The sequence below is a fragment of the Miscanthus floridulus genome, chromosome 5 (genome assembly GCF_019320115.1).
Source record: "Miscanthus floridulus cultivar M001 chromosome 5, ASM1932011v1, whole genome shotgun sequence".
Taxonomy (NCBI): Eukaryota; Viridiplantae; Streptophyta; class Magnoliopsida; order Poales; family Poaceae; genus Miscanthus; species Miscanthus floridulus.
In genome coordinates this window covers 75,325,254-75,350,770 of record NC_089584.1, presented here as the reverse complement: position 1 = coordinate 75,350,770, position 25,517 = coordinate 75,325,254, and the positions used below count along the sequence as shown (strand labels likewise).

General features: G+C 49.5%; 1 protein-coding gene and 1 pseudogene across 2 annotated transcripts; both read right to left on the bottom strand.

The window, feature by feature from the left end:
* Positions 1-1,969: 1,969 nt before the first annotated feature.
* LOC136450088 (serine/threonine protein phosphatase 2A 55 kDa regulatory subunit B beta isoform-like) lies at positions 1,970-9,512 on the bottom strand. Of its 2 annotated transcripts, none has more exons than XM_066450369.1 (14): positions 9,095-9,512; positions 7,160-7,263; positions 6,972-7,067; positions 6,766-6,885; positions 6,254-6,412; positions 5,968-6,059; positions 5,097-5,215; positions 4,388-4,511; positions 4,126-4,249; positions 3,399-3,467; positions 3,200-3,291; positions 3,044-3,121; positions 2,636-2,703; positions 1,970-2,556 (listed from the first exon to the last, which is right to left on the bottom strand). In XM_066450369.1, the coding sequence occupies exons 1-14, from the start codon at positions 9,249-9,251 to the stop codon at positions 2,420-2,422; spliced, it is 1,539 nt and encodes a 512-aa protein (XP_066306466.1). In that variant the 5' UTR covers positions 9,252-9,512; the 3' UTR covers positions 1,970-2,419. The 2 variants fall into 2 exon arrangements, with proteins under 2 accessions (XP_066306466.1, XP_066306465.1); XM_066450368.1 differs by having other exon boundaries at positions 6,251-6,412; positions 9,095-9,510.
* Positions 9,513-10,039: 527 nt separating this feature from the next.
* LOC136454785 (probable E3 ubiquitin-protein ligase ATL44) lies at positions 10,040-10,710 on the bottom strand (annotated as a pseudogene).
* Between the last annotated feature and the right edge of the window lie 14,807 nt (positions 10,711-25,517).

The following is a 25,517-nucleotide window of genomic DNA, read 5'->3' as shown; positions in this document are numbered from 1 at the left end:
GCTATCATATAATATTTTTTGTCTACAATATTATTCTTGTGAGGTGAAATATTTTACATTAGAGTAAAATGGTTCGATTGGTTTAATAATAAAATATTTTATATTTAACATAAATATCTATTTGGTGCAGTTGTAGGCGAATGATTTTGCTAAATCGTAGTTCGTGTGTTCGAACTCTAACTCACATTATATTTTGCTTTCTCGTATTTTCTATTTCCTTTACTTGAGAAAGCAGTGCAAGCATGAGGAACAACATAGAAGCGGGCCCATATGTGCGAAAGGACAGAAAACCTAGTCGGCCCGGCTGCGTGCCGACCTGGTCGACCTATAACACGACCGTCTGCACAAGGTGTTGCCACCCAGTATTAGGTGGCAACATATACTGTCGAAACCACCTTCTGGGTGGAAACATTTTGGGTGGAAACATTAACCAATTCAAAACATGTACTTGGGTATTTAATTTTTTTTGAAACTTGACACATCCATAGTACATACAAGTATGTACTCATACAAAAAAGTCAAGATGCAAACTCCAACTAGAAAAAATCATACGAAAATGACAAATATGAGGTTCATGTGGACTAAAAGCCGCACATGAACCTAAAATTTGTCCGTATGAATTTTCAACTGCATGTTTGAATTCTAACTTTTGCACGTACGTATTAGTATGCACTAAGGATGTGCCAAGTTTCAAAATTTCTTAAATGACCGAAATACATTTTTTACAATATATATTTTGATAACATATTTATTTACCTTTCTCTAGCATCAAACAAGAATATTATAGATATTTTTTATGAACTTTTCTTAAAGTTTTAGGGACAAACCTCTGTGTTACTTTGGGATAAACCCAAACATTCTTCCCCTGTCTCAATTTTATGTTTTCTTTTGAGACTCGCCATCTTTTTCAAAAGACTAGTGATGGTACGGTGAATGCGAATGTTACTGGTATACACGCTATAGGGAAGCTTCCGAATAAGATATGGGTCCCAACTCTCAAAATCACTTATAGATCACTACAAGTCCAACGACCTTGCTTGAGTTCCCAAAAAGAGGCTCGTGAATTAGGGGGAGATGAGGCTCATATGGATGCAGTTTGGATGCATCAAGCAGACCTCGACCCCAATGCGGCCTTACCTCTCCGTGCCATCGGTTCCTTTTGTTTTGCAATGAACACCCCAAACATCCACTGCAAAATCAAGCTTCCCTTCACTTGTTTCCTACCCCACCGATCACCACAGACCGCTTGAGGCCGGATTGCAATCCGAGACCACGAAGAGAAGGTTTCCTACCCCACGGATCACCCTTTGAGACCAGATTGCAATCTCAATCTCACGAGGTTCCTCTGCCACAACTCTTCTTGGATCTAGACCAAGTTTCTCACTGACGCCTCAATTGGAACCCTAATCCTACCTGATCGTTGCCTGGAGAAGAAGAGGACAACACAGACCAGAGCTGGTCGTAGAATTCCTCTATGAAAATTCAACAAGTTTGCTTATGACAAAACTAATATGACTTATAATTTGAAACGATAAGAGTTAGCCGATACATTGAGCTATCTGTTCCAAGTAGTGTCACCACAATATGTGGCATGCAAGAATTGATTCGTCTTAGACAGATGGAAAGATTCCAACATGTCAAATAAAAATGAAGGTAAACTAGACGTAAGGTGGCTCAATGCTAAGTAAACGAGTACCCCTATCTCGCGTCCTTGAAAAAAGAAAAGTAAAATGAGCACTCACCAATTTAGGCTCCAGTCCAAGATGAACCTGTGATGAAATGGTATGACAAAGCTGACAAGGACATGTTAACATGTTGCGTGTGCTAAAAGAACATACTTAATAATAACTAAACAACAGTAGAACCACTTCCAGCTATTTTAAAATGTATATACAATAAAATGACAGAGTATATTACCTATTCTAGGGTTCGCATTAAACATGACGAAGGTCTTGGCATTCCTCGGAAATAAGGTTCCCCACATAAGAGGGGAAAAAAGGTCGATCTGTATGTAAGATAAAATTATCAAAAGTTTCAACGGCCACCCTGAAGTTACAAACCCATACCCAACATGTGAATACAGTGGTGGATCATCGTCATCCCCTTAACATCTACTACAGATGCCCAAATGTTGTCAAACTAGGGCCTTATCTTTAAATCTAAATGAACCTATGGGGGAAAGACAAGCCTTTCCCCACAAAAAAATAATAATCTGAATCAAAGCTGCTTCCCGGGAATGATCGAGTCACTTCCTCTTGGATTCTGGACAGCTCTATATGGCACCGAAAAGAACTGCATCCGACTGGCACAAGATACACCATCTCCAGCAACTCCTGGCTTCAATCCACCAGGGGCTAAACGTGTCTTTCTCACCAGGAGCAACCGCCAAAAAAACTGTTGCTCTGTTCATTTCGCTTGTTTATGCGTAGTACATGTACAAGCTATTGGCTGCAGCACACGCAATTAGGTTTTCAGATGGGTGCCAAGCCAAATGGAGCAACTTTGTGCTCAGATCATAGGAATTTCCATTGGCATCTATTCCAGTGCTTTCTCCACCTGCATAAGGTTTACAATATTAGTAGCTGCAGTGAGAACTATTCTTTTGCAGCCTAACATGCCAAAGCATGAAGCTAACCTCGTCTAACTGCCCTTGTCAGAGTACTTAGGGATCTGGTAGCTCTAGTGGGATTCTGGAGCTGCCTCCTGTTCACAAGAAAAGTTAACACAGATATGATTAGTTCCAACTTCCAAGCTACTACTCCCTCCGTTCCAAATTATAAATCACTTTGACTTTTTTGGTTCATCCATTTTGCTATGTATCTAGACATATTATTATATCTAGATGCATAGCAAAATGGATGTACCAAAAAAAAAAGTCAAAGCGACTTATAATTTGGAAGAGGGAGTACATTTGAACGACAAACGCTCATGTATGCTACTCAAACAATTTGGTGTATGGAAATCAATTTACATGAAGAAACAAGACATGCTTAAAGGTCAAATAGTTTTGCTTCCAACATTTTTCTTTAAAAAGTAGCACTACCTTGTAGGGTTTCGAGTTGCTTCAAGTGTTGTTGCCTCACTGCTACCAGTACCGCAACCAAACACACGGAAAATGTTGCTGAAGATGACAAATAGCTAGTTAGTTCCTGTTAATGAGGCCAAGCTGTATTACAACTGAACAAGCATATGAGACTACCTGTAGGAACCAGTTGCTACTCTTAATCCATCACCACTTTGACAACACTCAAATTTGTCAAAAATTGAGTCATTTTCATATAAATCGCATAACTGCAGTTTCAAGCAATACATGGATCAGGTTTGCACCAGTGAAAATATGTGCTATTCATTGTCCACAAAGAACCACCAATCATTCATCTTAACATGGAAGAAATTACCTTAGGCCTTAGATACTCATGAACCTGGAATGTTGCAACTGGACCAGAATTCATCTTAACATCCCAAAGCTGTAATAATAGACAAAGTATAATATTGGAAAAACACATGAAACAAATTTTACAGTGATAATTTGTTTGTTTCTGGAGAAAGGTAGCAATAGTATAATGTGGCTAATGGCATTATATCAAGTACAAGCATTACACGTGAAATAGTCTATGCAAGGCAAATATGTACAAGTGTTCATCTCAAGCAGACCCAGAAACCAAGGGTGTGTTTGGTAGGGATCTGGATTCTCCTAGAAACGTTTCAGTTCCAGATTCTCTCTAGAAACGTTTCTCTACTAAATCAGAATCACTTTGTGGAACCGTTTGGGTAGCTCGTTGGATTCTTGAAACTAGAACTAGAATCAAGCCAAACCAGGTTTTGGGTGTTTCTCAAGACTAGTACAAAAACAAGAATCGGTTCCAAGTGATTCTCCCTAAAACGTTTCTCTTTGTGGCATTTGGCAGCGATTCTAGTGATTCTACTGAGAATCTGAAACGTTTCTCGCAGAAGCATACGCAATGAGTGAAAGATCTCCACATTAAATAAGTTAATCAGATGATGTTTTCCATAGATTATTGAAAAAACAGGAACCGTGGTAAAAAAACAACAAAGGTCTCATCTTTTTGCCATGTCAGCTGCAAATTATTTATATTTAAAGTATCAGAAGTTACATGTACAGACCTTCAGAGTCATGTAATCGCGACTGAGAATATGTCTCCCATCCTTCGAAAACTTTATGTCCGAAATTGAAGCTATAATCTCTGTGAAAAATGATCTTGAACCTGGGGCCTCATGCTGCTCAAAGCTACAAGAAAACATGAACAGGTATAAAAATACAAGGAAACCTTTTTAGGATAATTGATAAGGGCAGTATCCACCTGATATTCTCCAAGTAGAGTATATTGAACATATAGGAAATAAAAAGTGTAAAATAAAACCTCACATTTGGGAATGAGTGTCGCAAAGGGCTGATTGCCGCAGATCAACAAGTCGAATGGAGCCCTTAGAGCTACTATACGCCAATGTATTGCAATGAGTAGGATGGAATTCAGCAGATGTTATCACCTCTGCATGTCATAGAACAAAGGCATAACTATCAGCAGCTAACAACAAAGATGCCACCAGTAGAAATTCAGAGATTATGTGATAAAAACAATAAAGGAAAGCTATAATAGACCTGAAACCCCATGTTTGAACCAACTTTATTCATTCATTCATGACACAACCATTTCAACAAACAAAGAACTAACTTAGTTCAACAATATGTTATTCACATGCAAGGAAATGGGAAGTGTCCTGAGTTTACAAGCTAGGCAGGTAGGTCGCACCTAGGCAGCTTGGGTTCATTTCCTAGCCTTTTCTAGGATGCAGCCAGCTGGATGCCTCTCCCCCTGAACTAGAGTCTCTCTTTATTTGGGAGCAAAAAAATAATGTTGTAATCATATGAAAAGACGTACAAACATGTGCTATGCACATAAAATTTCAGTCAGATTTGGTGAAGTACAAGTCACACTGCTCGCCAATAAGATAAAAAATACAGAAATCAACTTCTTCATTTAAGTATATTTTCTTATTTCACACCTATGACCTATCACACACATAATCAGCACAGTTAAGAAATAGTTTGTAGGTTTGGAACTTGGAAGTTATACCAGTGAGATCTTCCATGTTTGTAGGCTTAACATCAATAATATTGAAACTTTGATTGCTGATTTCCAAATTCCAGAGATTTATCCGCAAATCATCAGCTGATATAAATGTCTCACCATCGCTGTGGAAATAAAGATTACAAAGAATAAATATCACTACCCAAAAGATAAAATGGCAGAGGTTAAGCTACGATACATGAGGTGCAAATCAGCAACATAAAACTAGCTAATTATAAAAAATGTGGGAGATAAGGTGATCAATTAATAATATAGTCAGAATAATGTGGCAAATCAGCAACATCAGCTGATATACCATGCAGTTCAAGCACCAAAAAAAAAAAATTCTAAACACAGAATTTTCAGAAGACAGAAAAATGCGGTAAACCAAATTAAAATATGAGTACTCTTAAAATAACATGTGGGGAGTGACTTAATTTTTCCTAAAATAAATTGTACAAAATATACACTATATTATCATATTAAGAGTAATAAAGGTTTTCACTACACAATTTCAACTAGCAACTATGAGTACTAGTTGAGGGATATCAGAACACCAAGGCACATACCACTTTGCTTAGATGATCACCCTAAACCAAAGAGACCCTAAGGGATGCTCAAAACTTTGGTTTGGCAATGGAGTGCAAACAATCTACTCATACTGTAGGGTCAAATTTAAGTGGCTTGATTTACAAAACTACTAAATGCATCGGGTCATGTGCAAAGAGAGAGCAAATAGGCTTCATCTTCAGGAAGCAAATATTTTAGAACTAAAATTTCCATACCCAAATTCAATAGCTGAAAACCTTGAACGTTAGCTACGATACATTCAAATGCATATGTTGATATAAGTGACTGGTGTAGTGATGTGCAGGACCTGTTATTTGATATCGAATTTATATGGTAGTCATGTGCATGAGCATATACTCTTCGGCAGCTCACGGCAAGACTTGTTTCTTGGCTTGTAACCTGTAAACAGGTTAGACTGAGTCAATGTAACAAACTATGAAAAGAAAAGGTGGTTACATAGACAGGAAAGATGATAGAATCAACTAAAATACATTTTTCAGCTGCACAAATTCCAAGAATTAGCTTAATAGTTCTAAATAATTAGAATATGTTTTCACAAGGTGCATAAATGAAACTGAGTTAAGTACAACTACCACAGGCAGGCGAAGCAAAGGAAGCCCGCCAGGTTTTAGAGCATTGCCATTTGAGAGAGATGGGCTCAGATAGCCCACGCCACCAGGACTACCATTTGCAGGAGTACTTGAACGGTCCAAATTCATCTCAGATACCTTTTTTACCTTCTTTTCTTGGACCTACATATCAAGGATTAATATTCAAACTAACAAAAGATTGATTACGTACAACAATATTTCAATGTCTGGTGCATCTTGCATTCTTATGTGCACACATGAGGTGGGTATAAAAAGCACAGTTCAACATTCCTTGGGATGAAATGGACAAAATTTGAACATCAGATACTTTAAGAAATATCAATGAGTAGCACATGAAAATGCACTGTGTAGTTTCTAAAGTTTACAATACATACAAAGATGAACAGGGTTTCTAAGTTTACCACATGAATACAATTGAAGAAATCTAAGGCATGATTTCGAGAGGGAAAAAAAGGTTATAAGGTACTTCCTAATTATTTAGTGCTGATGCTTACCTTCCAAAACTTTATTGTTTTGTCATTTGTGGATAGAAGAAACAATGCACCGTTTGCTGCTTGACACCACTTTATTTGGTTAATCTTCTCTTCAATTTCCAAGCTCTTAAGGTAATCAAACTAATTCCATAACAACATCATTTTGTCAAATTTTAAGTAATTCAGAAGACACATAATACCACTTAACAATGCTTGCGAGAATATACCTCTGGTTCGTGGCTTTGAAACTCAGTTTTGTAGCGAAATTCGGGATGCCTGCTGATAGAATAATCAGCTTTCTCAGCATCTTTTCTACAGGCATGCTAAAGGAAAAAAAACAAACAAAATATGTTTAGCCATCTGAATACAGAAGGAAAAAGTTTGCAGGCTTTGGTGTACAGTTCAATATGCATACATCTTTGACATCGGTCCTTTCAAATAAAACAACTCGTCCACCTCTGTCTCCAGTGGCAAGATGATGTCCTGATTTATTGAATTCTATTGCTGAGATGATGTCAACTGCAGAGAATGAAAGCAAGAAAAGGTTAAGTTAGTTTGCAGACATAATAAATGACAATGGTCTACAATTGAGCATACAAGAAACAGTGGGAAAACATGTACCGTAGCAGGCTACCATCCACTCATAATGGCTTATTAGATGCAAAAAAATAAAATCAGCACTAAAAGCCAAGGCATAAATGAAGAAATGCTAGCATGACTAGCAATGTTTTAATCCGATAGTTCACAGTTGCCAACCAGTTTAACCCGAAGAAGAAAAAAAAATTAAGAATATAAGGTTCAGCCTAACTGAGATTAAGTGAAGGTTATTAAAGTGAGTGATTCAGATGTGACTCTGAAGACAACAATAACTAAAACCAGGAGTTTCAAAACTATGCGGAGGAATTAGAGTATTCACATGGTTCAAAAATCTTAGTAAATGCAGGCAATGGCCAATGGGCAACAAAGACCTCAATATAAAATTGGATCTACAAAGAATTTGAAGGGGCCATTCTTCAAAAGGAAACTTTAGAACAGAACAATGGTAGACTTGGGAGAAACCATGAACATTTGGCATCATTTAGAACAATTAGCTAAAGCCAAGTTAACATCCATGCAGGTGACGATGAGCAGGACACAAATAGCTAGTACAGGTAGGGACTGACTCAACCACAGAGCGTCGACTCATGCAAATAGATGTACCAGTTACATGGTGTCGAGCACAGGAATGAGGAATCAATAAAATAAGTTGTATCAGACCCTTGTAGAGATGTAGAGTTATCCGCAGTTTGGCTTCTTTGGTGCACTAATAGATGCTGCTTGCTGGTATAGCCAGGGACCAATTCAAGCAAAATGGCATGCATGAATACAGAGTATCCATTAGATGTTTAATTTATGCCAATAAACCTACCAATAACATGGTACCAAGCACAGGAATCAAAGCAATAAGTGAATTATATGCAGTTTGGCTTCTTGGGTTCAGAGATAGTGATTTGAGTGCAGTAAGCCCACTAATTAGGGTAGTAGAAAAATAATTGGCTATTGAAATAATACTAAAAGAATCTTTTTCCCCAATATATGTTAATTGTTATCTGAATATTACATAACCTAAGACAACTGCACACCAGCGTATGCTCGACACATCAATAGAGAAATAGCAACATGCATCCCAAAAATGATATTGCCGGTTTATGCATACAAGGCATGAAATCATTTTCCAGAATAATTCGCTAGTCAATTCACATTGACAAAAATTGTCAGATAGTGGCCACGTCCGATGCAGCATTCAATAACCCTACGTGTCACAAGCACGAGCATGTGCAGCATCACCCCATCTCACCGAGTCAGAACTAGATGAACATGGATCCTATTTGTACCACATATATATAATGAAAGCAAGTATGGTCTGTCTAGCCAGCCAAATATGTAATTGCAACAGCATAGTAGCAAGAAATCCCATGTACAGCACTAAGCATTACTCCTTGGAGTATGCATTCTACCTTTCATCCACCTATGGATGGCCTCAACTGCACCACCGAATGGCACAGAGGTACTGGTACACATCTACCAGTCAAGACTATATTTGCACTGATCCAGAAGGCAGTAAATTCTGCATCCCTAGCACCAAAGCATCGAGATTTAGCGCATCCCATCCAAAGCCAGCACTGATTCCTGGGTCGATCTAAGCAGGACCCCCTCTAACCAACATACCAGCAGCGCCCATTCACGGCCCCTAGCCTCCGACCGAGCTCCGGGGCACAGAAGCACTAAGATCCAGCAGGTAGCAGCAGCGACGAGTGACGCAAAGGCGCAGGACATGGGAGGAGTAGGGAGAAGAGGGATCGATCGGTACCATCCTGGACTTCCTCCCCGGCGCTGCGCTCGCCGAACACCTGCGAGAACCTCCACTCGAGCGGCTGAGTCGGGGAGGGCGGCGGCGGCGCCTGTGCCTGGGCCGCAGGCGGGGGCGAGGCTGAGGGCGAGCGCTCCGGTGCCGCAGCGCCGTTCATCGTCGTCGGGGCGGGATCGGCTGCGGAGCGGGCGGGATCGGGGGGGCGGGGGCGGGGGCGGGGGCGGGGGCGGGGAGAGATGGCGAGAGGGGCGGGCTACGCGGGCGCTGCTGCGGCGACGGCGATGCCGGCGAGGGTTTGGGGTTTCATGCGGGCGGAATGGGCAATGATATATGGAGAGAGGGAGGCAGCGAGATTTGGAGAGAGGGAGGCAGCGAGGGGGAGAGGGAGGTGATGGTGGGGGCAGGGCAGCCGCGCCGATACGACAACGGAGAGGGAAGAAACCAAAACGATTTCTTTTCAATGGTTTTACCTGAATGGCTAATGAGATATGGAGAGAGGGAGGCAGCGAGACGGGGGAGAGGGAGGTGATGGTGGGGGCAGGGCAGCCGCTCCGATACGACAACGGAGAGGGAAGAAACCAAAACGATTTCTTTTCGATGGTTTTACCTGAATGGCCAATGAGATATGGAGAGAGGGAGGCAGCGAGACGGGGGGAGAGGGAGGTGATGGTGGGGGCAGGGCAGCCGCGCCGATACGACAACGGAGAGGGAAGAAACCAAAACGAAAAGAAATCATCGAAAAGAACTAAAAGGGAAAAAAAAAACCAAGACAACGACGGTGGCAGTGCTCTACTAGGCTACTAGCGCATGGCGGGCGCGATGAGCTCTCTGGGCAACGTGCTTGCTTGTATCCAATGAATTAATGGCATTATTATGTTGCATGTATCGGATCGGATCCAAGACGTCGATCATCGTTGCTTCTCGATCCCTTGGCCATATTTTCCATCAGTGGATCGATTTGGATGACAAGCTCGCTCCATCGATCGGCCAAGGTGGAAGCAAGCCCGCAGCAGCAGCAGCAGGCTCCGGTGCTGCCTTGGCGTCCTGCAGGTCGAGTGGAAGCCGTGGGCGCAGCGCGGCAGCACATGCAGCTGGTCTCTCTCCGCGAACGCCGCCGGGCAGATGGCGCACTCCTCCTTGTCGGTGTCTGTTCTCCTTCCTTTCAGGGAAGAGACGGAGATGGAGACGGTGGGCAGCGCCTGGATGGCCGCCTTTCTACAGTCCCCTGGGCGGCTGGGCGGACGACCTGCTGCCAGAGCTGTTGCCGCCACCACTGCCGTCGGCGGCCGCCACTGACACAGAGGCTTCTCCTCCTCTATGGAAGGCGCATTGGGCGACGAATGCAAGGCCGACCACGCCGTCACGCAGATGAGGGCGCAGAGGAGGGACGCCAGGATGACCACCATATCGGAGTCCACGGAGATGGCTTGCTTCGGGGTGCACGTCGTCAAGGTGGTCCCGACGGCCGTGAGGTCGGGGCTGGGCCGCGCCAACGTGGCACAACTCGCCGCCGGCCTGGAGTGGCACATGTACCGGGACTTCGTGGAGTGTGGGAGGACGTCCCAGACGGAGCCGCGAGTCCATCGAGGAGTGTGGGAGGGCGTCCCAGATGCCATCTGGCAGATGGAGTCAGGAGTCGAGCGTGTCCGTGGCGGAGCCTGGATCGGAGGCCGCGACAGTGACGGAGAGAGCTGGCGCGGGCGTGGCACCTCTCTCCGTGTGTGTGAGTGCGAGAGGATAGAGTTAGGACACATGGGCATTTTAAACAATTTTACTGGGCGGGTCCACGTGCCACGACTCCAAAACCGTGAAAACTAAACGTAATGTAGAAGGAATGGCGTGGAGGGCAAAAGAGTTCGAACTAGTGGTATCTGTGACCGCTCGAACTTTTTAATGGCTTGAGAATAATTACAAACTTTTTATAATGGCGCAGATGTAAAAGCCTCTTTCCCTTTTTCCTATCTTCTTGTTCTGTCTGCCCTTATTTGCCTTGTGATGATTCCTTTTCTAGTCATCCTCCGGTGTCATTTCCGAGGGACTTCGTTGCTCCGCTGCCCGTCTGCAATGCAAATTACGCTACTTTATTTAGACGAAGTATTTTAAAATCAGTATAAATACAAATTTTGAGATAATTTTACAGAAGCTGATGGTTCTATTTTTCCTCTCTTTTTTCTATAGGAACAAAAGTTCTTATATTTTATAGGACGACAGGACATTGACACGTTGTTTCGCTTGCATTGTCGTATCAGTTTGTATAGCAACATAAACATGCTGAAAATGTCTGCACCGTTCATTTCCGATCCAACTGTGATGCATAAACCGTTATACTTCCTGTTCGTTTGGTCGTAAATAATAATAAATTTTCAGTTAGAACAGTATTTTTCTCTCACACCAAACCAACCAGCAGTAAATAATCCACGATCGTTTACGGTCTGCAATAGTTTAGTGGAAGTTGGTAAAGCGATAGTACAGATTAGTTGATATCGTGACAGTAAGTAGGCCCGTGTGTACGGGGGACACCGATATCATGACGTTGGGTTCCTTGTTGTTTGCAGCGAGGAAAGCATTTCGTCATGGCCTTTTGGATAAAGTATTGGCCGTCAATTAATCTATAAGAATGGCTTACAAACCGATTACAGCTGTCTGCAAAGCAACATCTACCACATCTCTGACGAAAGGAGATAGCAATGTTGCATGAGTAGGAAAAATTACCGACAGGATATACATCAATCCATTACAGTAGAACGTCAGGTGCCCTTTGCCTGCCCTGCAATGAATCAAAAGGCAGAAGCTCTGTCTACTGCTTAGACGATGACAGTAGATAACGATATAGTGCAGCAAGAAAACAACAATGCAAACAGACCATTCTCCTAAAATCTTTAGGGTTATCTTTCTCTCGAGTGACCTTCATCGAGTGTTCCTCCTCCGACACAAAGTTTATTTTTAGCAATTGATGTCAAGGGGACATGAGCGAACTGATAATAGATCAGATGTTTGGTCTCCTTGCGGCGCTATGCTTTTTGTGGTAGGCTACATCCCCGCTTATGGTGACTTCGTGAATCTCGTGATCTGCTAGCTCAGTTCTTCGGAGGTGCTCACAGGGATAGGATTAGCGTACGTGTGTTCATAGGGTGAGTGTGCATACGTGTTATGAGCTTATACGTTGTACTGTGTAATTCTAAAAAAAAAGTGGGCTATGATACAAAGAATACAAGGAAATTAGAATTGACCAAAGGAGAGAGAGTGGTGCAAAGCAAAAAAAAGAAAAAAGGAAAAAGAAAAAAAAGTGAAGAGAGTAAAGTAAGACTAAGATTGAAGGGGAGCAAAATTTTCATCTCAATATGCATCCAGGCCGGGGGGGGGGGGGGGGGGGGGGGGGAGGCTCATGGGCATATGTTTGTTTATGCATTTGTTTGAGCATTGCATATGGTTGCTTGCATTGCACTTAACTATGTGATAAATGTTTTTTTGTCGTGCTTTGCTACAACATGCAAGCGATGAGCATTAGAAAAAGGTGTTAAATCCTTTTATGATCTAACACCTTTGTAGTGGTGTTCTAGCTTAAATGGTGGTACTAAGGATACATTCACATTTGGCAACGGCCTGGTACCTCCTTTTCTAAAAATGACACGAATCCCGGCCAATTAAAGGAATTAATTATTTTATATTATTTAACAACTGTCCCGCCTGGCCTAGCCTGTCCAAGCCCAGCACCGAGTCCAGCCCGTTCGCTCTGCTCAGTTAATCCGTCAGAGACGGCGTCGCGAGCGTCCTCCCCCGTTCCCATTTCGTCATGCTTTGCGGCAAGGAGCTTCATTCGGCAGCGCTGTCGTCGCCGTTGAGGAAGAAGATGCCAGGCCACCAGCCGGGGGAGGCGCCCGCGCTCGCCTCGCCGCGCCATCGGCCGTGGAAGGCGATCGCCCACACCCCGCTGTGACAACGTCCGTAAGAAGCACCCGTCCGCGTCACCGGCGGACGGAGCTTCGACGCCTGCTCCTGTCCTCCAATTCGTTGGCTGGAACCATCCCGCCGCGGATTGGGGAGCTCGCGCGGCTCCGGGTTCTAGACCTGTCCGAGAACAGGCTCACCGGTGGCGTGCCGCCGCAGCTCCTCCATTGTAGGGTCCTGGTCCAGATTGATCTCAGCGGCAACTTGCTCCACAGCTGGCTGCCCTCAGGCCTCGCGGAGCTCAAGAACCTAAAATTTCTCTCGTTGTCCAGCAACAATTTTAGAGGTGAGATACCTTCTGGTTTGGTCCAGCTGAGGTCGCTGTAATTTCTTAATCTGTCCAACAATTCTCTATCAGGGGAGGTTCCTGTAAGTTGATCTTGTGGCACTGCGAAATCACATTGTTTTACAACAACGAACTATCTGGGGAGGAGGAGATAACTGTTGCTGCCGCTGACGAGTCCAACTATGGAAAGGTAAATCAATAACAATATCATTGTGTATTAGTAGTTCACCAGAAACACTGATTTGTTCTTCTCATTGTGTACTAAAAAATATCTTGATGAGTCCATTAGCAACAATCCTGTCTTGTATATGATAATCATTAATCTTCAATAATTCATGTTGCAACATATAAAAGTTAGCAGCCGTAAAAATATCGGAACAAGCCACTTCAATCTCATTGTGTCTTGTTAAAGGCACCGGCAGCAACTGTTAAGCTCTGCAATCATAATCAGCCTCAGTTTCACGAAGGCGCGATACGCAGTTCTCATAGTGCTCAACCAAGTCAAGTAATGGCATATATATGTCCAGGTGCCTGTGAAAACTTCAATTGAGACTTTCACTTCTCTGGTTACTTTTCATATTCAGGAAAAACTTGTCATATCGAAAAGGTGCAGCCCATAGTTTCCTATTCTTGTACATCATTGCAAGCGAATCTTTATTTGTTATAGTCTGGTACTCGGAAAGAAAGGCATTCCATAGCTTTCAAATGTTTCTGAACTAGCATAATACAAAAGTGTGAGGAACCCATCCAAGCAGTCGCTATGCAAATGCTTCAGAATATTTTTCTCCACATGACATGAACAGATGCAATGACTTACACCAGGAAGCACTTGTCGAATAGCTTTAATCATGGACTAGTCGCCATCAGTAATTACTGACTGTGGTTTCTTCTGACACATTGCTTTTAGAAATGCTTGGAGCACCCATACATACGAATCAGCGCGCTCATCACAAATGATGCCACAACCAAAAACCGTTATGTTGCGGTGATGGTTGAGCCCAACGAATAGGACAAATGGCATCTTATACCTGTTCATCTGATAAGTGCTGTCAAAGACGACCACATCAGCAAATGATTGGTAGTCCATATGAGATTGAGTATCGATTGTCATCGTCAACTTTATAATCAAAATAAAAATCTGGATTACTCTTCTTCCTCTTCAGCATGAGACCTAGAACTATCCTTGCATCACCTTCTGCGATTCTTGACCTCTTGTTCTTTGAACAATAGTTGTAAATATCCTTAGTAACAATGCCAACTTTATCATATCCTCCATATCTGCATTGAAGAACATCTCTTATGACATACTTACGGATTCCAGCAGCTTCCATTGACATGATCTCATATCTATGGAAATCCTTAATCTTTCGGTGATACCATAGGAACTTCATTAGGCATAGCTAGGCGATGGTTATGCTCATCCACATAATTATTCGCATACCATACTCCACGAGATCATCAGTGTAGTCTAATATCAAGTAATACACTGCAAGCACATCGAGTTAGGGCTCGTGGTCTACGGCTGTAATCCTCATTGTCCAGTCATTTGCCATCTCGCTCCCCTTCTCTACAACACAGAAACTGTCTAAACAAAATTGCCCCTGACTGCTTGCTACGTCTCACTTTCTCCTTTTCTAACACTGAAGCCCCTGTCCCTCGCATAATTATTATAGAATGTGAAAGCCTCATCTTCACTTGCAAAAGTCTTATTTGCTATGCTCCATAACTCATCCATTTTTTTGTACCGGTCCCCAACATCTGCCGTTCTTCTGAACATTTGCTTGCCATAACCAACATTGCCAGCTTCCTGCAAATGTAAAAGGATAATGTTTCGCTCAATACTTGACATCAAACATTACTAAATTGGACATCATCGGTTGCAGAAAAGTGATAGTGGTATTGATTTACCTTTCCATAGTTAGACTCGTCACCGGCAGCAGTAGTTATCTCCTCCTCCCAGATAGTTTGTTGTTGTCAAGCAGTAAAATAGTGTGGTTTCGCAGTGCCACAAGATCAACGTACAACAACCTCCCCTTATAGAGAATTGTTGGACAAATTAAGAAATTCCAGCGACCTCAGCTAGCCCAAACCGAAAGGTATCTCACCGTAGAAATTGTTGCCGGACAATGAGAGAAATTTTAGATTCTTGAGCTCCGCGAGGCCTGAGGGCAGCCGGCCGTGGAGCAAGTTGCCACTAAGATCCATCCGGACGAGGCCCCTACAATGGAGGAGCTCCGGCGTATGCCGCCGGTCAGCCTGTTCCTGGATAGCTCTAGAACCCGGAGCCACGCGAGCTCCCCAATCCGCAGCGAGATGGTTACAACCAACGAATTGGAGGACATGCACTCTGTCTGCCGGTGGCACGGATAGGCAGCTACTGTGGCCGGTGTCGTGGTGGGGCGCGGGCGGTCGCCTCCCATGACTAGTGGTGTGGCGGCGCGAGTACGGTCGCCTCCCCTGGCCGGTGGCCCACCATCTTCTTCCTCAACGGCGACAGCAGCCCCATCGAAGCTCCTTGCCGCAAAGCACGACGAAATGGGGTCGGGGAGGAGGGAGAAGAGTAGTGAGCGTCTGCTGCTCACGACGCCATCTCCGATGGATTAACGGAGTAGAGCGAATGGGCTGGAATCAGGGCTAGGCTTGGACAGGCTGGGCCAAGGCGGGACCCAGTTGTTAAATAATATAAATAATTAATTTCTTTAATTGGCTGCTTTGCGATTCATGCCATTTTTAGAAAAGGGAGTACCACAGCACTTCCCTTCACATTTATGCATGCGTCAAAGATAATATCTTTTAGAGTCGTCGCCGCCTAGGGTAGAGTCGCCACCACCTGCCAGCTCCTCGCTTTGCCGTCACCGTTGTCACGCCTAGGGCCCCTCTCCTTTGATAGGCGGCCAATTTGTGGCATTTATCTATAAGGGGAGGGGTGCTTCTAGGAGCCCCCTACAAGGACAGCGACTCCAGGTGTCGGTGTTTCGGACCGGGGGGCCCTCAATCAACCAGTAAATGTGAACTGCGTGCCCCTAATTCCGGATGGTGATGAAAAAGACACAAGGTTTATACTGGTTCAAGCGATCGATGCCCTACGTCCAGTCTGAGAGATCGATCTTGTATTCCTTGCACCGAGGTGCTTGTAGTAGGGGGTTACAAGCTAGGTGAGAGAGGGAGCTGATCCCAGGTCTCGGCGAGGTGTCGTGTGGGCTGCTTGAGACGTTGCTCTCAAGCGGCTGGGATGTGTGCGTGTATGTGTGTTACAAGGTGTTCTTCTCCGTCCGTCCCCCTCTAAGTGGCCCAAGTCCTCTCCTTTTATAGTTGAAGGAAGGACAAGGGCAGTACATGTGCTGACTATACGGCGTCGTGCCAACAGGGGTGGTGTGTCCGAGCCCTGTGGCGGTGTGGTCGTTGGAGTGGTTCGTCCTTGGAGTACTGGGGCGACGTGCTGGTCACGTCCGACCCTGTGCGTCATGGGAGCCCCTGGGCTGCCTCGGAGCAAGCGCGGCGGCCAGGGCACGGATCGCTGTGGCGCGTGAGGCCGAGGCTCGGTCGGTGCTGAGGCTGCACCGCAGTGGGGGGTCTCGGTGGGCACGAACCCGAGATAGCCGAGACCTTGGTGTACAGTGCCGAGGCCCCGAGAGGGCGGCTAATCTGGCACGCTGGCTTGGAGGCGGTGATGACCCAGGCCAAGTTGTCCGCACGATGTTGTTTTCGAGGAGGGGATCGCGGGGAAGGAACAGTGCTGTGTGGGCGCTGATCATGGGCACAGTGTCAGAACACAGTGGCCGGTAATCCCCGTCGTGCCCTGTCCCAGCCGGTATGGCGTTGATGCGACCTCAGGTCCCATCGGTCATTCTGTGGTGTCGAGCCATCGTCCGGCTGAGATTGCGAGAGTGGTTGAAGTATTAATGGGACGTGACGGGCTGTCGGGGTGACCGGCCGAGGCGGGGGCGACGGACTACGGATAAGCTGGTCTCGCGCGATACGGAGAATGAGGCCTCGCGTGAGACGGAGAGTGAGGCCTCGCGCGAGACGGAGATCGGACTCCTTGCCGAGGCCTTCCGTGAGAGGCCTCGCACGAGGCGGAGATTGTACTCCCTGCCGAGGCCTTTCGTGAAGAGCCTCGCGTGAAGCGGAGATTGTCTTCCCTGCCGAGGCCTTCTGTGGAGAGCCTCGAGTCGAGGCGGAGGGCCTGGCGGGCTCAGACGTGGCGGGTGAGGGGCCCATGGCTTACCTTCTAGCTTTGTTTTTTGATGGGACTTAAGTGACCCCTTTGATGTTTGCTTGGGGTACCCCGTTCTACGGTACCCGACAGTAGCCCCCGAGCCTCCGGAGGAGTGTGTGCACTCTCCCTGAGGGTTTGCCGAGGCTTGGTTTGTACCCGCTCCCGTAGGAATTGGGTTTCGTTTCTTGAGGTTTCAGTGGGTGCGCGCGAGCGCACTCGCTGGGTGTAGCCCCCGAGGCCCTGGAGGAGTGGAGTTACTCCTCCAGGGGCTTTTTCCGTTTTTGCGTTTGAGCGAGGAGTTTTTATCGCATTTGCCGAGCCCATAAGCGCAAGTTCGGGTCGCGGGGGTCTCGGCGAGGCTGTAGGAAAAGCCCTCTAGCCTCCGCACGGAGTGAGAGGTCTGTCAGGGGCCCCCCTGACTTTGGGTACGACCCTCACACTTCCTTTTCGCTCGGAAGGAGGGGTGGAATGTGCTAGGCTACCCTCGATGGGCACGAGCGTGGGCACTTCCGGTGAGTTGTTATCGGGTAGTCCGAGTGGAGGCCCGAACCCCGTTCACTAAGGGTCGGCTAGCGGTTCGGAGACACACTCCAAGAGTACCAAAGGGTTTCTCTAGTGGGTGCCGAGGCCGTTCGCTGGGCCTCGGTGGCTCGGTGCCTCCCTACGGTGGGATCCCATTTGGAGACTTCCCTGCCGGTCTCGGACACGACTTAGGATGCCCCGAGCAATTGTTCGCTCGGGCCTCAGCCATTCGTAGGCTCGCCCTAAGGTCGTCCCTGACTCTGTTGCCCTGGGGCAGCTGTCGAAACCTCTGGAAGCCCAACCTTCGAACCCCTGGACCGTAACGGGCTCGGTGCCCTTTAACGTGTTTGTAACGAAACTTCCAGCATGGACTTAGACTGTTTGTCTTTGTCTTGGGTGCAGGAGGAGCCCCCGAGCCTCCGCTAGGAGCAGGAGGGCGGTCAGGGGTCCCCTGGCTTTTTCATCCGACCCTCACACATCCTTTTCGTTTGGACGGAGGGTTTGTTTGCCAAGCCCATTCTGGTGCGAGCCAGAGCCGCTGATCTCGGCAAGGTTGCAGGAAGAGCCCCTAGCCTCTGCGCGGAGCGAGAGGGCCATCGGGAGTTCCCCTGGCTTTTTATACGCCCCTCGCATGTGAGGGTTTGTTTGCCGAGGCCCCTTTGGGCGCGAGCCCGGGTCGTGGGGTCTCGGCGTATTTGCAGGAAGAGCCCCTTAGCCTCTACACAGGGCAAGAGGGCTGTCAGGAGCTCCCCTGTCTTTTCGTACGACCCTCATGCTTCCTTTTTGCTCGGAAGGAGGGTTTGTTTTGCCGAGCCCCTTCGAGTGCGAGCCGGGGTCGCTGGGTCTTGGCAAGGTTATAGGGAGAGCCCCTTAGCCTCTGCATTAGAGCGTGAAGGCCGTCGGGGGTTCCCCTGACTTTTTGTACGACCCTCATGCTTCCTTTTCGCTCAGAAGGAGGGGTGGAATGTGCCTCGCTACCCTCGGTGGGCACGAGTGGTGGCACTTCCGGTGAGCTGTTATCGGGTAGTCCGAGTGGAGGCCCGAACCCCATTCGCTAAGGGTCGGCTAGCGGTCCAGAGACGCACTCCAAGAGTATCAGAGGATTTCTCTAGTGGGTGCCGAGGCCATTCACTGGGCCTCGGTGGCTCGATGCCTCCCTACGGTGGGATCCCATTCAGAGACCTTCCTGCCGGTCTCGGACACGACTTTGGGCGTCCCAAGCGTTTCGCTTGCTTGGGTCTTGACCCCGTATAGGCTCGCCCGTGGTCGTCCCTGACTCTGTTATCCTGGGCGGCTATTGAAACCCCTTAGGGCCCAGCCTTCGAACCCCTAGACTGTAATAGGCTCAAAGCCTAGTTCCTTCATATGAAAGGAATAGGCCGGGGGGAATATCTTCCCCGTTGGCTCAGCAATGGGTGGCACGCCTTTTGAGGCAGTTTTCTGGGGAGGCGAAATGACTCCTGCTGCTGTAGTGGCCGGGCGTGACGTGGTGGATGGGACGTAACTGTCCTCGCATTTAATGAGGAAGTTGTGGGCACATGGGCCGATGAAATTGGCTCATGGTTAACTGTGCCGGATTGGGGGGGGGGGAGAACTTCCCCGATTTCGTCGCCCGTTCGTTTTGCCTCCTCCCTACATAAATACCCGAAGAGTCTCGCCCCTCCTCGTCTTACCTTGCCTGCATTAGCACTGCCTCCATCGAGCCATCGCTAGAGCAGCAGGTGCCGGGAAGAAGAGGGGAGAAGAGCGAGCCTAGGGAGAAAGCGAGAAAAAAGCAAGAGCGTGGGAGAGAGGGAAAAACTCACCGCCGCACCCGATTCCTCTATCGCACCCATGGCCGGCAACATCGTCGTTGTCGAGGCAGACCCCTGGGACTCGTCGGACGTCACCGAGGAGATGCTTCAGTCGCTTGTCGACGGTGGACTCCTTCGCCCGGTGACAGACCCCAGCAGGCCGGAGTGGATTGCTCCGTATGACGAGCCAAAGCCAAGGCCTCGCGACGGCTACGTCGTGACCTTCGTCTCCTTTCATGAGTGGGCCTCGGCATCCCGGCGGATCGGTTCATGTGGGCGCTCCCGCACTACTATGGTGTGGAGCTCCACAACTTCAATCCCAACTCCATCGCTCAGGCGGCTATCTTTGTTGCTGTCTGCGAGGGGTATTTGGGGATTGCTCCCCATTGGGAGTTGTGGCTCCACCTATTCCGAGCAGGGCACACTACCAAGCCGACGGGCACGTCGGGGACGAGGAAGGCGACGAGGGCCGGCGGCTGCACTCTCCAAGTGCGCCAGGACCGCCTGCACCTCTACATCCTGGCCCAACTCGCGTCATCCAATCGCCGGTGGTACACGAGTTGGTTTTACCTTCGCAACGACGACGGAGGACTTCCCCCCTACACTGGGCAGATTGTGGGGAGTTGCCCAGAGAGATGGAAGTATGGTGTCTCAAAGGACGACCAGCCCAAGCTACAGCCGCTTTTGGAGGGGCTGGCGAGGCTGCAGGGCCACGGTCTCACCGTGGCTGTGGTCGTGACCGCCTTCCACCACCGGAGGGTGCTGCCGCTGATGGCTCAGCGGCGGCGGCTGTTCGAGATGAAGCCGGGTGAGCCCATTGAGGGCATCCGGATGTCCTCCTCTGCCCTTTCCGACGAGGAGATTCTTCGTCGGGTGGGGGAGACAGTAGAGGCGAAGCTGAGGGGCGGCAACTTGACCCCTATCGCGATGCGGCCGTCGCGGGGGTTCCTCTCACTGGTAAGTCATGTGCCGCTGTAGCCTCCGAGCCTCCTCAGTCTCCCCTTACCCCTTGTTCCCTTATGCGCATCCGTCGTTCCTGCAGGGGATGAGGGACATGCGCTCCTCTCCGCCGCCTGTTCCCGAGGACGCGAGGCGACGGGCAATCAACCGCGCACACGCTGACGCGCAGAAAAAGCAGAAAGACGCCAAGGCGGTGAAGCGCACGAAGCAAATCCTCGCGCGCGAGGAGCTGGATAAGCGCCGCCGTCAACAACGGAAGGATGGTCTCCTGTTGGAGGAATCCCCATCATCGTCGTTGTCGACGGAGGCCTCGGACGGGGATGACGGGGGCGAGGTCCCCTGGACCACCTTCCTGACGTAGTGGAGGTAGTGCCCGGGGCATTGGGAAGCAGCCCGGCACTCCCGGGAGGAGGAGGAGAAGCGGACCCGGGGTCGACGGTTGCCCGCTCCGGGGCCGAGGCCGACACGCCCGAGGCGCGGGCGTTAGGCAAACGCGCCGTCAGCCCAGTGGGCTCGGCGGCTGTGGTGGAACAAGTGGCGGTGGAGGCGACGCCACCGCCCCCGTAGAGGACCGAAGGGGCGCCGGGGTCCATTGAGGACCGACCGGCGCTGATGGACACAGAGGCGACGCCTCTACCGCTGCCTCCGTCGTTGCGGACGAGGTTTGCCGTGGCGAAGCGGTTGCCGCCCCATTCAAGGTAATTGTATTTTTGGCAGGGTCATAGTGCTTTTCGTTCGCCTTTTGGTCTCATGCTGACCCTATAGGTTATTTTTCCTTAGTCAAAAGCGGCCTGCGGACGAGCTTCCCTTGACGCCCCTTAAGGCGCTCAAGGCGAGCCCTGGCTCCTCCGCCCACTGGGTGGCGGAGGCACAAGCCGCTATCCAACGCGGCGCGGCGTCGGTGAGGGTCGACCCGAAGGAGCCGGCCGCCCAAGGAGGGGCTGCCGAGGTGACCCCTACACAGACGAGGGAGGGAGTGCTTCCACCCCGTGAGGGCGAGGCTCACGAGTCGGATGGGGCCAGCGTGCCCTTGGTTGCCGAGGCCCCTAGGGTCTCCGAGGCTAAGGCGATGGAGGCTAGGGCGCCCAAGACCGTGGTGGCCGCGGTCGGTGTTTCTGCATCCACCGAGGCCACGATGGCGGAGGTCGGAGCCACTGAGACTGTTGAGGCCATAATCTCGGAGGCCGGAGCCCCCGAGATCACCAAGGCCATTGTGATGGCAGCGAGGCCGTCTGTCTAGGAGGCAGAGATGAAGGCGGCGGAGGCCTCAGTGGCGCCCTTGGTTCAGGGGCCGTCGTTGTTGCGAGAGAGCGCCCGAGAGGCAGAGGTCTATCTGATCTCCTCCAACGATACTTCCCGAGCACGGGAGGTGGTCGACGCCGAGGATGCCGGTGCCGTGGAACAGCCGGCGCCGATCTTAGACGAGGGAAGCTCGGCCCTCGTGCGAGCGCGACCTGAGCCTCACGGGTGGGATCACCCGCGGGTACTGTGGCGGAGCCAGGACGACCCTATGGGGGAGCCTCTGTTCGCCCTCGAGGACGCAGCCGAGGGCGGGCACTGGGGCACCTTCGAGCAATATCGTCAGCTAGCGGAGCGGTCGCTACGGACATCCCTATCTGTGGTGGTCGACGAACTGCCCGGAGTCGCCCAGGTTCGCATTTTCCTTTCTCGCGTGATGTTGTCCTTTTCTGGTTTCGTTGCAATCAATGACCCCTGTTCTGCTTCCCCAGGAGCTCGAGACCCGGTCCCTTGGGAAGTCGGTCTTTCTCCGGCGGGAGAGGGGCATCTAGGACTAGCTTCAGTGGCAGAAGGGCCTTCTTGCTGGCGCCAACGAGCTCCTATTGGCACGGAGCGCGGAGGTAGAGGACCTCCACCTTCGTTGTGCCGACACGAAGGTCGAGGCGGCCACGGCCCAGACGTAGCTCGCCCCTCTGGTGGCGCGAGTCAAGGAGTTGGAGGAGGAGCTCACCCACGCGGTCAGCGATCAGGATGCCTTCAGGGGCCGAGCCGTTGAAGCTACGGCCTTGGCCGCGGCTCTCGTGGGGCAGCTGGGGGTGGAACAGAGGGCGCACCAGCTGACGAAAGGTGCCTTGGACGAGGCCCTTGCTGCAGCTGAGGCCTCACGAACCGAGGCTGTAGTTTGGAGGAGGACGGTCGAGGGTGAGTTTTAGTCCCCTCATTTTGTTTTCTTTTCCTTATGTCTGCTCCCTAACTCCCTTGTGTGACGCAGAGCTAGGGAGTGAAGCTTCCAGGGCGGCCGAGGCTTCTCGGGTCGAGGCCCAGCACTTGAAGGAGGAGGCCGAGGCCTCCAGGGCCGAGGCCCTGTGCTGGAAGGAGAAGGTCGAGGCCTGTCAGGTCGAGATCCGACACTGGGAGCTGAAGGCCAAGGGTGAGTCCTGTGGGCTTCCTCTCCTAATTTAGGTTGTTTTTCCCTCGCTCAACCTTACTCTGTTCTCCATGGTGCAGAGTCAGAGGCGGAGGTTACTCGGGCAGTCGAGGCTTCCAGCACGGTGCAGACGGTGCTCGAGACCGAGATCGGGGAGCATGAGGCGCTAAAACATGCTGCCCTTTCCGCCTGTGAGGCCTTGGAGGTTGAAGGGGTTCAGTCAGGTAGCTCCCTAGGGAGCCATTTGATCGCGCTGAGCAACCAGATGCGTGAGTGGCTCCGAGGAGCGCTGCACACGGGTGTCAAGCGCGAGCTGGCTGTCATCTCTTCTCACTACGTCAGCGTCGACCTCCCAGCCATGAGTGATGGGTATGTCCTGCCTGATGATAACGAGGAGGCTGACGCAGCAGTCACGAAGCTGATGGAGGTGGCGGAAGGCCCTGGCACGGCGCTGGTGACGCTCTTCGAAGAGGAGGTGGTTCCTCCCCTTCCATCTGCTGGTGCTGAAGGCCCTGAGCCTTGATCTGGGCCCTGGGAGCTATGTAAAAATAGAGTAGGAGTTATTTTTGTTTTGTAACGCTTGTGGCCGTCGAGGCCTTTATTTTTGAAGTATTTGTGTTTCTTAGTTGTTTTTCTCATGTTTCTGAGCCTCTGCCCTCTGTTGCTCCTGACCAGATTTCGTTTTCAAAACACCCCCTTGGGGCCTAAGCCGTCCCTTGGGCGAGAGGTAGTGAGGGAGTGCCGTAGCCCAGAGGCATAGGTCGTCTCGCGACTCTACCGGCCTCTTGCTTTGGAAACAGACCTTGGTTCGAGGGGTTTTTACAACCGATTCGTCAGAGCATGCTAGAGTCTTGGCGTAGGATTTTTTTGCGAAAAACGACTGAAGAATGGTGCGTGGGACCTAGGGGGAGTCCCCCATCTAGCCCCCGAGGGAGGCTTGGTTCTGCCGAGGCAGAGCCGAGTCTCCCTTGCCGTGTTGCTGTATTGCCGAGACCTACGATGGGCTTGGGGGTTTCTCGAAAAATTAGACCAACTAAAGAACGCTTTTTAATTGTATTTCGAGAAACAACATATACAATGCTTGGAAATTTAGGGATAAAAGCGACGTAGCTGTTCTATGTTCCAAGCGTTGGTGAAGACTTCGCCCTTCTCGTTGGCCAGCTTGTAGGTCCCGGGCTTCAGTACTTGGGCGATGATGTACGGTCCTTCCCATGGCGGGGTCAGCTTGTGGCGGCCCTTGTTGCTCTGTGCTAGCCTCAACACCAGGTCGCCTACCTTCAAGTCTCGGCCTCGGACGCGTCGGGCCTGATAGCGCCGTAGGCTCTGCTAGTATTTGGCCGAGTGTAGTAGCGCGACGTCTCGGGCTTCCTCCAGTTGATCGAGGGCGTCCTCTCGGGTGGTGCAGTTACTTTGTTCGTTATAGGCTTGTAGCCTTGGGGAACCATATTCCAAGTCAGTGGGGAGGATGGCCTTGGCCCCATAGACCAGGAGGAAAGGCGTGAACCCCGTGGCTTAGCTTGGAGTGTTCCTCAGGCTCCAGATGACCGATGGGAGTTCGGCGAGCCATTTCTTGCCAAATTTTTTCAACCAGTTGTGAATCCTTGGCTTGAGGCCTTGTAGGATCATGCCATTGGCACGCTCTACTTGGCTGTTGGCCTTTGGGTGTCCTACGGCCGACCAGGCCATACGGATGTGGTGGTCGTCGCAAAACATCAGGAACTTTTTGCTGGTGAACTGTGTCCCGTTGTTGGTGATGATGGTGTTGGGGACCCCAAATCTGTGGATAATGTCAGTGAAGAACAGCACTGCCTGCTTGGATTTGATTCGATTGATCGGACGAGCCTCGATCCATTTGGAGAACTTATCGATTGATACCGGTAGATGGGTGTAGCCCTCGGGGGCCTTTTGCAGAGGCCCGACCATGTCGAGCCCCCACACGGCGAACGGCCACATGATGGGGATAGTTTGCAGGGCTAGGGTCAGGAGATGTGTCTGCCGAGCATAGTACTGGCATCCTTCGTAGGAGTGCACTAGCTTGGTAGCGTCGGTGACCGCCGTCGGCCAGTAGAACCCTTGGCGGAAAGCGTTCCCCACGAGCGTCCGAGACGCCGCATGGTGCCTGCAAGCGCCTGCGTGCAAGTCCCAAAGCAGGGCTCGGCCCGTCTCGGCAGTGATACATCGTTGGAGGACACCTGAGGGACTTCGCCTGTACAATTCATCATTGTAGAGGACATAGGTCTTGGCTCGGTGCGCCAGCCGTCGTGCTTCGGTTCTATCACCAGGAAGCTCCCCCCGATCAAGCCAATCGA